Source organism: Panthera onca, chromosome D1 (assembly GCF_046562875.1).
Source record: "Panthera onca isolate mPanOnc1 chromosome D1, mPanOnc1 haplotype 2, whole genome shotgun sequence".
NCBI classification, from domain to species: Eukaryota; Metazoa; Chordata; class Mammalia; order Carnivora; family Felidae; genus Panthera; species Panthera onca.
Window position 1 is genome coordinate 1,990,245 of NC_138348.1, and position 11,412 is coordinate 2,001,656.

Here is an 11,412-nt window from a genome sequence, read left to right on the forward strand (position 1 = left end):
TTTGGGGAGCATCTTCCCCAGAGACGACCACCACTGATCCGAGCCCCAGGAGCGCCCCTCGGCGAGCCTCCCGCCCCCCACTAACGAGCGGTGTGCAGCTGCGGGAACTCCCTCCAGGGGTCCGGTCTGGGCAGGACCAAGAGGACCCCGGGAAGGACCGGGATGTCCCGCCCTCACTGGCGAGCAGCCTGGCAGTGACAGCTGATACCAGACATCAGCCTGGTGGAGGAGAGGGCTCCGTGGGGCATCTTCCAGGGTGGGGATGGCCCCCAGCCCCAGAAGCCAGGCCCCTGAGGCTCCAGGGCCGGGCCTACCGCCTGAGCACAGCAGGAACAGTGGTGGGGGTCGGCTGTGCCAGGGTGGACAGCGGGCTTCCGGGGGGGGGGGGGGTGCTGTTGCCAGGATTTAAGCACACCCAGCACGGCAGGCAGAAACTCGGGGCTTCTGGCAGGCCCTGGTCGGGGGTAACGCGGGCAGCTTCCCGCTCGGGACAAAGTTTGTTCCTGGCAGACGGGGTTCAGGGGCTGGAGCTGACTTGGGGAGCACCCTGTCCCGGAAATGCAGGCGAGAAAACTACCTGCTCGCATCAGTAGGGGCAGTAGGGGCCCTGTACTTCCTTCCAGGCTGGGGTTCCCCTTGCCTGCCGCACAACACGGGCCAGGGCCCTGCAAGTGGCCTGGGAGGCCCCCAGAAGCAGGCCGGGCAGCCCCACCTTCCCTGCTCTCTGACGCACCCCTGTGCACAGGACCCTTGGGGGCCTCGAGTAAAGCAGGTGGGGCCCTTTGAATGGAGAGGCTCTGAGAGCCTCGCGATTTGTTCTTGCGGGGCACACGGGCTCTCAGGCAAGGCGGGGACAGGGGCGGCCTCAGCCTCACCAGCTGGCCCTTGTTGCAGGGAGGGACAGGGACGGGGGGGAGGGACCCACAAGGTAGCGGTGGGGGTGGGGGGAGCCCCTGGCAGGGAGGAGCTCTGCAGGGCTCCGGCCCAGGCCCAGCTGTCAGGGATGCCTTCCCTTCCCCCCTGTCTGCCTGTGCCCGCACCCCTCCCCGCCCCCAGCCTCAGGGGCCGCAGACGTGGCGGGTGGCCCCCCGCCTGCCTCGCTGGCTGGCCGATAAGTGCCCGGCGGGCCGCCCCTGTGTCTGGCCAGAGGAGCCAGAGCCTCGTAGGCCTCCGAGTTTGCCTTGAACTCCCGTGTCCACCGTCGGTCAGTCTGGTCGGCCCTGCATTATCTCAGCTCATCTCAGGCTCCGGCTGCTGTGGCCGGAGGAAACTAGCTCTGGAGAGAAAGCTGAGATGGTTTCTGCAGCTGGGCCCCAGGCAGCCCCTTGGACAGAGGCCTCCAGGAGTGGGGACCAGACTCTGGGGGGCTCATCCGTACTAAGAGAAGTCTCAGAGGGCCTGGGGCCCCACTGGGCCACGGGCCCTGGGTCTCAGCCGGCGTCACTGACCCTTCTGTGGTCTACGCTCTGACCAAGGTGAGGTGGGCGGGGCCGTGCCCAGCAGCCTTACCCCCGAGCCATGCCCAGAGAGCCGCCCCTCCTCTGCAGGCGTACACGCTCCCGCACTCCCGTGCCTGCCCAAAGGCACATTTGTGCACACCAAAGTCCCAACACGCTCAGGTGCCCGGGTCTCCCTACACGCCACCCTCTACGACCTCCAGCCTGTCTGGGAGCCCGGCACGGGGATGTGCCCCACCCCAGGCCAGGCCTGCACCGCCTTGAACTCCGAAGCCAGCCGGTGCCCCAGCCTGCCCCAGACCTCACGGCATGCCTGTAGGTGCCTCGTGCCTCACAAAGCGCTTTGGCCCACAGCAGGCTGTCATGACTCAGGGCCGCCTTCAGCGTGCACCAAGGAAGAGCTCAGACTCTTACAGAAGGGACGAGCAGACATTCCCATTCCCATCTTGCAGAAGGGACGGTCAGGGATCGGCATCCCCCATCACACAGAAGGAAAAACCAAGATCTGGGGACATTAGCACTAGCCCGTACCCAAGTGTTGTTTTGATGACCGTCACTCAGCTCAGTGTGGACGGCCTGGAGTCCCAGCCCGTGCCCGACCCTGTGATGTCGGGACGGACCTGGCATGCGGCCCACAAGGTGACACGGGTGGTTCTGGGGCCCCGCACGGTTGTAGGTCCTTCTGTTGGGGGCACAGCTATGGTTTGGGGAAGATCAGGGCAATCCCAGCCCCGCCAATCTCAGGGTCCTGACTCGGGGCCCGGAGAAGGACTGTATGTTGCCTGTGAGGGCCCCCCTGGTAGATCGTGTGGGGCGCAGGAACCCCCGGGCCCCTGGGAGGGGGAGGCCTCTGCCTTGGACCTCCTCCAAGGTCCTGCCTTGGACCTCTCCTTGGACCTCCTTGGGCCTGGCAAGCATAATGCCAGGGTGCCCGTGTTGAGTGCAGGGCCCCTGGGCATGTCAGAAGGGTACCTAGGGATCTGAAGGAGGTGCCCTCAGGGGGGCCCGTCTTTCTGGGGAAGCAGGGGTGGCCACGCCCTCAGACTAGGGTAGCCCCAGTCTCGGGGGGAGAGGGCACCCCAAGGAGGGGAGGCCTCAGGTGGGCAGGGGGACATGTCCCCAGGGGCCCCCAGGCTCGAGAGCCGGCCCTGACATCGGGTGGGGTATCTGCACCTCATTCCTTCTTGGCCTCTGACCCAGCCGGCCTGCTGCACCAAGATGTCCGGGCCTTTGCCCTCCTCAGCAAGAGGCAGCACCCCCGGACTCATTGCTAACGTGGACTCTTCAGTGCTAACGAGGACCCTGGGCCCTTGGGTAGACGGGTTCTACGTCCCCACGCGGCTCTGGCTGGCTTGTGTGGGTGAAGGGCCTCCTGGGCCATCGAACCCCCATGCAGCCGGCCTGCTGCTACCTGGGGGAGACCCTCGGCCCATGGGCTCCTGGGGACGGGGCCATAAATGCGGCTTGAGGTTTCACTGGCATCATAAGAAGCCTCATACTCTCTGTTGTCGTTTCTGGTGATTTCACCTGAGCACCATGTGCATTTACGGGCTCAGAGCTGGCACCAAGCCCAGGTGCCTTGGGGTCAGCTGCCCTGCCCTGTGCGGCCCCGGGCTTGCTGTGCAAACAGCCCCTCTGCCCTGGCGGCCTCAGAAGCCCGGCGGACGGCCTGTGCCAGACAGCAGGCACGGCTGGCTGAGACTGTCACCTGAGGCCACCTCCACCTGCCACGGAGACTACCTGGGAAGAGGGCAGAGCGGGCCACCCCCCCCCCCCCCCGCCTCCCTGAGAACAGTGGGCGCACCTGTCCGCGAGTGTGTCCAGGCTCAGCTTGGGGCCAGGGGGACAGTGGCTGCACAGAGCTGTGTGTGCCCATCAGCAGGACCAGCTCTTCCCAAGAACAGAGGCTGGTAACCTGGAAAGGGAAAGCAGGCAGGCCCCCGCGGTGAGTGAGCGGGAAGCTAAGGCCTAGAGAGGCCAAGCACCGGCCCGGGATCACCCAGCCCCAGTGACCAAGACTGGAGCAGCCGAGCCACTGGAGAGGGCGTGCTGGGCCAGCACTGCCCTGTCGGGCCCCAGGGGTAACCTCCTTAAACCCACAAGGGGCCCCTGGAGGCGGGCGGCTTCCCTGCGTGTTGCCCGCGGGGCGGGGGGTGACGCATCTTTCCGCCCTGCAGCAAGCGCGGAAGCCCTACGACGTGCGGGACGTCATCGAGCAGTACTCCCAGGGCCACCTCAACCTCATGGTGCGCATCAAGGAGCTGCAGAGAAGGTGGGCGCTGCTGCCGGGATCGCAGGACAGGGAGGTCGGCGGGGTGGGGCCCCCTCCCGCACGGCCCCCTCCCGCACACCCCCCCCCACCCCTCCCCCGCGCGACCCTGGGCAGCCCTTCCCACCGCCCCACCCACAGCACGGGCCTCCTACTCCCCACTTCCAGGCAAGGGCCAGGCCCCGCCCCAGGACACGCCCACCGCCCAGGAGACTGCCAGGGGCAAAGCCCCGCCCCCCCCCCCCCTCCGGGTCTGCACCCTGGGCTGTCCCAGTCCTAGACCTGGAGCCGCGAGCCCTAAGTACTGGGAGCCACCGTGTTCCAGGCTCTGGCTTCGAGCCCGGAGCCCTCGTTCCCATGGAGGCAGCATGGTCCTTGGGCCCTGCGCAGGCTCAGGCCAGCTGTGCCTCTACCGCGGGCTAGCCTGGGAACCCAACGGCCTGTGTCACAGGGTATGGCTGGGACACCGTGCCTGTCCTCGGGCTGCTCCCCACCCCGCCCAGCCCCATGGCTAACCCGCTCTAGGGATAGGAAGCTCACCCATCTCGGCAACCTGGCCTCGCTCTGGAAGGGCTCACTCGCGGGACGGACGTTCTCTCTGAGTGTGGCTGAGGCACCTGGCCTGGGCCACTTACAAGACAATGACAGGACACTGGGCAGTCCTGAGGCCCTGCGCTGCCCAGGGGGTACGTCTAAGGGGCTTTCCAGCCACTGCTCCCCACCTCTGAGCCCCCTGCCCGTAGTAGTACAGCCTCTGGGGCCTGGAAAGCCCCCGGCAGCTTTGTGGGTGCCCCCGAAAGGGGTGGGTGGCTTGTCGCGCTGCTGGGCACCTTGCCTGTCCACCCACCAGTGGGCTGAGTGCATGCGCGGTGCCCAGGCCCAGCACGAGCTCGTCCCCGTCTGTCTCCCTCCCAGGCTGGACCAGTCCATCGGGAAGCCATCCCTTTTCATCTCTGTCTCAGGTGGGTTCCCACGTCAACATAGGGTGGCCAGCACCCTCACCTGCCTCTCCCCACCAGAATGGGCCACCAGGGCCTCAGAGGTACAGGACATTCAACACGCCAGAGGGGACCAGGTGGACCCAACCCTGAGCCAAGTGCCCTGGAATTACGCGCCCTACGGAGAAAGTTTCAGTTAGTGCAAGGAACCACGTGGGTCCCTTTAAACAGCAGGCCTTCTAGGCCATCAGAGATCTAGAGTAGAAACGTGACCCGTATCCTATGAAGGAGGAGACCTGGGGAAGGGGGCTCGGGGGGTGAGTAGCCAGCCCATAGCCCGAGGGGCCATCAGCAGCAGTGAGGGGGATGCCATTCTCCAGCTCTGACTCCTCGTGTCCTCTTGAGCGGGGCTACGGTCACACTAGGAAGTTCCTTGGGATCGGCCTGGCCCAAGTTCAAGCGGGAGCCGTGGCTCACACAGGGGCCAGAAGGCAGGGCAGCTCGGCCTGGGCAGGGCTAGTGCAGCCTGGGGCGGGGGACAGGGGGCACAGAAGGTCCACGTTCGTTCCCAGACCACCGCGATAAAGCAAATGTCGCAATAAAGTGAGCCAAAGGATTTTAGGGTTTCCCAGTGCACGTAAAAGTTACGCTTACACCAAATTGTAGTCTACTGTGTGCGACGGCATATGTCTGCAAAACCAACGTGCACGCCTTAATTAAAACGAACTTTGTTGCTCAGAAGTGCAAACCGTCATCTGGGCTCTCGGCGAGTCCCGTCACTGATGACAGATCACCAAAACCAAAACAAATGCAAGAATAATAAAAAAAACGTTTGAAATAGTGCAAGAGTTGTGGGGGTGCCTGGGTGGTCACAGACCTGAAGAGGCAGTGGGCCACGGGGCTCCCTGCCCAGCCCACGTCTGGAGCTCCCAGCAGGGAAGAGCTTGCAGAGATGTCCTCCCAGGTGAGCCCCCCACCCCCGTCGCCCTGGTCTCTGAGGCCCTGCCCCGGTTCTGCCCCTGTCCCTGATTCTGGTGCTCTACCCCACAGAGAAGAGCAAGGACCGGGGCAGCAACACCATCGGGGCCCGCCTCAACCGGGTAGAAGACAAGGTAGGCGCGAGGGGCCCGGCCCCCCGCTGGCTCTGCCGGTCACCGTCCCGGGGGCTGGCACCCGCGGCGGCCGTTCGCTCGCCCACATCCGTCCTGAGCTGCCGTGCGGGATTCCGGGGGTGCCGGGGCTGCGGGCCTCCCTGCCCCCTCCTCCTGTGCCCAGTGCGGTTTGCACGGCCCCGGGAGCTCCCCGAGATCCGGCTCACATCCACCCCCCTGGATGAAGCTGGGCGTCGGTCCCCTGGCGCCTGGTTTGTAGACCTCTGGCAAGTGGCTTCTTTACTGACCAGCGGCAGCCAGTGCCCACGGGCCCCTCCAGGTGCGCGCGGGGGGCGGGCAGTGCCGTCTGGGGGAACATCAGAGGTGCTGACCGTGGCACGCAGGTGCATCATCGTGCGTGGGCAGGGAGGAAGGGCCGCGTGCTCGAGGACCCGCGGCTGTAGGGCTCTGACGGAGGTGGTGGCCGGGCCGGCCGAGGCCCTGCTGGGCGGCCAGGTGGGACCCCGGGCCCGGGATTCCAATTCTGTGCCGCAAAACCCGTGCTCCCTCTGCCCCAGGCACAGGGCGCTCGGCCCCCCCAGGGTGCCCCCACTCCCCCAGCAGCCTTGCGGGCCTCTCAGCCCGGGGGGCCTCTTCCCGGGGTGCCCTGGGGGCCGAGGGAGGCTCTGGGGAGTGGGAGGGCCTTTCTCAGGCTCAGGCCCACCCTGTGAAATCTCTGTGGTCTGGAGCGGGCTGTTATCTTGCCCGACAGCTCGTCCGTCTACACGGGCTTTATCTGAAAGTAGCTGGGAGGCTAAAAATAGAGGAATTTCTGCTGGGCAGGGCCTGTGTCTGCCGCTCGGTTTCCCCGGCAACGCCGGGCTCTGGCCCGCTTTCAGCCGCAGCGTCGCCACCTCCCCACCTGCTTCATCTGCCCCCGGCCCGGGCCGGCAGCTGGGCCCTGACACAGTGTGGGACGAGGCGGGGGCCGGGGGGGAGCACCGTCCAGGTGCCACAGGGACCCTCACTCCGGGCCTGGCCAGCTCACACATTTGACCCTGCCGCAGGGCCTGGCCCTCTGGCCAGTGCGGGCCCGAGGTGGGCGGGTACCTGGCCTGCTCTCACCCGGTGGCAGACGGCCCTGCCTGGCAGGACGGGACCAGTCGGGAGGTACCAGAGGCCCAGGGACCCCGGGCTTCGCCGCTGCCGTGAACAAGGCGTATCCTTGGCACTCTCTCTTCTTTGTGCGTGGGGCCAGGGGCTCGGGGCTGCCGTGCCCTTCTAGAAGCAGCTGGTGGCCACACTCAGTGCAGCAGGCCAGGCACCTGTGTGGGGGCTTCTAGACGCCCAAGGAAGTAGCGCTCGAGCAAGGAATAGACCCAGGCCCCTCTCCCCGACCTCCGCACCCAGCCCTGGAACCCCGGCCCCCACAGCCGACAGGAATTATGGCGGCCCGTGGGTGCATGAGCCTTCCTGCCCCCGACGGCCCTGGGAGTGGCCCCTGTTCCGCCAGCTTCCAGATGTGCTCGCCTCTCCTTGACCCTCTGCCCTGCTGTTCTCGGGCTTTCTCACAGCTCTGCCCGCCAGGTCTCAGGACAGGCCACCCCTTTAAACTCAGACTGAGCCTGATGTCCTCTGGGGGCGACAGTGGGTAGGAGACAGGGTCTCGGGGAGCAGCGCCCCCTCCCCAGGCTGGAACAACGTCATCCAGCAGCCTGCGGGGCCTGAGACCCAGGATGCAGAACCGTGGTAGGCCGAGGTGGGGCCAGCGCTGGCCTTGGGGAAACAGAACTACGTGCCCGCGTTTCTTCAGATCTGAACAACAAAGAAGTGTTTTCCGGAGTCCCTGATCCCTGGCGACAAGGTTTGGGAACAAAGCCCCCAGCGGCCTCGGCACCCGGGAGAGGGGCCGTGGCTGGGCGGTAAAGGCTCGGACGTCCACACGGGCGGCGATTAGGGAGGCCGGTTCTGGGCGGTCTCCACCCCCTCCTGCTGTGGGGACCGGCTCGGGCTGAGAGGTGGACTCATCTGCTCAGGGTCGCCACGGTCCCGGGCAGGCCGTGCTCCCCGCCCAGCCTCAGCCCCACTGTCATCCCTCAAGGCACTGCTGGAGATGGGCTGCCCTGGGCAGAGGCCACCCCTCGGCCTGCCCCGGCCCTCCCCGACCGCCGGCCCATGCCCCCTCGGGGGACAGGCCCTGGGAAAGGGCCTCGCCAGGTCCAGAGGGCAGAGTGGCACATCCCGGGCCCCACGTTATCACAGTTATCACTGGGCCCATCGGGACTATAAACAACCCCCCGAGCAACCCTGCTGACTGCACTGCAGGAAGCCGGGGGCAGGAAATCCCTGGGCCTTCCCTAACCCCACCGCCACCGGGCCGGCCCTCGGGCCTCAGCGGTCCGGGTGCCCCGTCCCGGGCGGGCTCTCGGAGCTGCAGGCCAGAGGCTGGAGGAGGAGGGGGAGAGGGGCGTCTGGGCTGCACGGCTGCTGGCCCCCATTCTCGGGAACGGATCGGTTCCAAAGACCAGGGGTCTGGGGTGTCCACTTGCAGGGAAAGCTAGCTCAGCTTGTTCCGGGGGGTGGGGGGGGCTCGATTTCCCTGCAGAGAGCCCCCTTTCCTTATGTCCAGGCCAGGGGGCCACATGGGACAGAAGGGCCCATGTACTCACTGCCCGAGCCCTCGTCACGGCTCGCGTGTGGCAGTGGAGGCTTCCCCCAGCTCAGAGCCCCCCACCCGTCTGTTCCCGCCCCTGGCTGCCGAGCATTCCCACCCCATGGCCTGTGCCCCCATGGGCCTCCCCCTCCAGACGGCCGGGAACCTGCCCCCCACCCCGGCCTCCCTTCAGTAGTGAAAGGAAACGGTGTGAACCGCTCTTTGCACGCTTCTGTTTAAAAAGCCACCCCATGCTCCTCCGTGCTGCCTGTATTCCGGAAAGGACTTGTATGTGGCCAAGCCAATCCTTTCTTACAGGTGGGGAAACTGAGGCCCGGAGAGGTGGAGCGCTTGCCCAGGGTCACACAGCCGGCTAGGTGAAGAACCGGTCCCAGCGGAGGCCACAGAGAGGTCGGGGAGCTGAGGTGCAGAGACAGAGGGAGCCAGAAAGTGCTTCAGAAACACGGAAATATGAGGGGTCTGTTGGAGGAGAGGCCGGGTGTAAGCGTGGAGGGCCAAGCGGGGGGCAGGCTGGGGCTGGGGAGTGGGGGGCAAGCAGTAAGGTCCGGAGGCCGAGCCGCCCAGGGGAGCGGCACAGATTCAGACAGGCCCCGGAACAGGAGTCCTGAGAACACGGCCCCTGCCCGGCCCCCGGCTCCCGGCTCTTCCAGGGCTGCTCAGAGGACAGGCGTGCCCTTGGCTCCCTGGGGACTCCCTGGGGAAGACTGCTCCAACCTTCCTCCCCGTGTGTATTCTTAGCTCGGTCCTCAGGACCCGCTGCGCCGTTTATGTTGAGCCCTGTTTATTTTGCAAGTTCAGTTCGTGCTGCTTTTGCTGATACGAGGAACACGGTGGGCTGGGGCCGGGAGCATTTCTTTCTTCTGTTTCTGCCGGAAACGTCCACGGCTTAAAGCCTGGAAGGCCTGGGTTTGCAGGCCCCGGTTCAGAGGGTGTGGGTGGGAAGGGGCCCCCCAACACCTGACCCTCCTTCAGCAGGCTCCCGTCCCAGGTCCTGGCCAGGCATACCTTTCTCCTGGACACGAAAGCCCCCCGCCACAGCTGCCCTGGCCCCCTCCCCTCGGATCAGATAAGCCCGGCTACCCAGGCCTTGAAGTCTGCGCCAGACTCGGCTCCCTTGCTCTGGCCTAATCCCCCCAGCCGCCAGCTGGCCTGAGGCCCCGTCATCCCAGCAACCCCCTCCCCGCTCACCCCCAGGAGCCGCCTTGATGCCCTGCCCTGCTGCACACCACGGCCTCCCTGCAGCCTCTAGGTGTTTGTCCTCTCTCGCTAGGTGATCGTCCGGCCGTCCGTTTGGTCTCCGGCCTCACCCACCCCCACCTCACGTTGTGCGTCATTTCCCAGGCGCTGCTGAAACCCGCTGGCTAGTATTTGCTTCAGGAGTTTTGCATTGGAATTTATGTGCGAGATACACACACAACCGAACTGTCTTTTTTCTGTGCTGTCTTCTGCAGGTTCTGGTATGAAATTTATGTGAACCTCGCTGAGTGGGCCGAGAGGTGTTCCCTCTTTTCCTGTATTCTAGAATATTTTACTTAGAATTAGGATTTTTTTTTCCTCCCTTGAATGTTTAGTGACGTTTAAAGGTAAAGCCAGCTAGGCCTGGTGCTTTCTTTGCGGGAAGACTTCACGTTCTAAGTCAATGGCCTCAACGGTTGTAGGACACAGGTTTTCCATCTCTTCTTGTGTCAGTTTTGTTGAGTTGTACGTTCTAGAAATGTGTACATTTCTTCTCAGTTTTCCAACTTACTGGCATTATCGTTTTATTTTTTTTACTTTTTACTTATTTATTTTGAGAGAGAGAGAGTGTGAGTGGGGGAGGAGCAAAGAGAGGGAGAGAGAGAATCCCAAGGAGGCTCCACTCTGTTGGCGCAGAGCCCGACATGGGGCTCAGACTCACGAACCGTGAGATCATGACCTGAGCTGAAATCAAGAGTGGGAAGCTTGACCGACTGAGCCCCCCAGGTGCCCCCTGGCATTATCATTCTAATGCCTGTATCCTCAGTAACTAGGAACCTTTCTTAATTGCCAATATCGTTTATTTTGCCTTCACATTTTTTCCCATTGGTTGAGCTTGCCAACTATTTGTCAATAATAAATTCATTAATATTAGTGAAAAAAATAAAAAACTTTTGACCTTGTTGATCCTTACTATTGTAGGTTTCCATTTCGTTTCATTTGCTTCCTTCTATTTACATGGCCTTAACCTGGCTCATTCTCTTCTTAGGTGGATAGTTACTAATTTTCAGGCTTTCTAGATTTCTAAGATGTGAATTTAAGGTTATACATTTTCCTCTGAATAGCACTTAAAGTGCATCAACCAATTTTGATATATAGCATTTATTTTTTTTTAATTTTTTTGTTAACGTTTATTTATTTTTGAGACAGAGAGAGAGACAGAGTATGAACGGGGGAGGGGCAGAGAGAGAGGGAGACACAGAATCGGAAGCAGGCTCCAGGCTCTGGGCCATCAGCCCAGAGCCCGACGCGGGGCTCGAACTCACGGACCGCGAGATCGTGACCTGAGCTGAAGTCGGCCGTTTAACCGACTGAGCCACCCAGGCGCCCCCGATATATAGCATTTAAATTTAATGTTCATTCCCTTATGTTTTTCTGATCTCCATGATGACCCCTTATCTTCCCCAGCAGCTATTTACAGCCTGACCTTTGTCATTGGTAGAATTGTGGGAGCTTTCTAATCTCACTTGTCAGAGAAAGTGATTGGGTGACATCAGTCCTTTGAAATACCGTGACACGTGTTTTGTGATACAATAAGTCGCCCATTCTTGTAACTGGACCTTCTGTACTCGAATGCCACGTGTCTCCTGACGTTGTTGGGTGCAGGGTTATATTTATGTCCATTAGGACAAGTCGGCTAATCGTTTTCTTGAAATCTATATTCTCACTGGAATATTGTTATCTACCCAATCCATCACTCCTGAGAAATACAACAAAATTCCTACTGTTGTGGAGAATTTAGTGTTCC

General features: G+C 62.8%; 1 protein-coding gene across 6 annotated transcripts in view; it reads left to right on the top strand.

Moving 5' to 3' along the window:
• KCNQ1 (potassium voltage-gated channel subfamily Q member 1) overlaps positions 1-11,412 on the top strand; it is a 319,343-nt gene that overhangs the window by 240,498 nt on the left and 67,433 nt on the right. For all 6 annotated transcript variants that reach the window (XR_013550302.2, XM_078433824.2, XM_078433821.2 and 3 more), the window contains 3 exons: positions 3,635-3,729; positions 4,642-4,688; positions 5,715-5,776. Coding sequence is in view for 5 of the 6 variants with exons in the window: in XM_078433824.2 (XP_078289950.1) it covers positions 3,635-3,729; positions 4,642-4,688; positions 5,715-5,776 (204 nt within the window). In the remaining variant the exon portion in view is untranslated. The remainder of the gene's footprint in view (positions 1-3,634; positions 3,730-4,641; positions 4,689-5,714; positions 5,777-11,412) is intronic.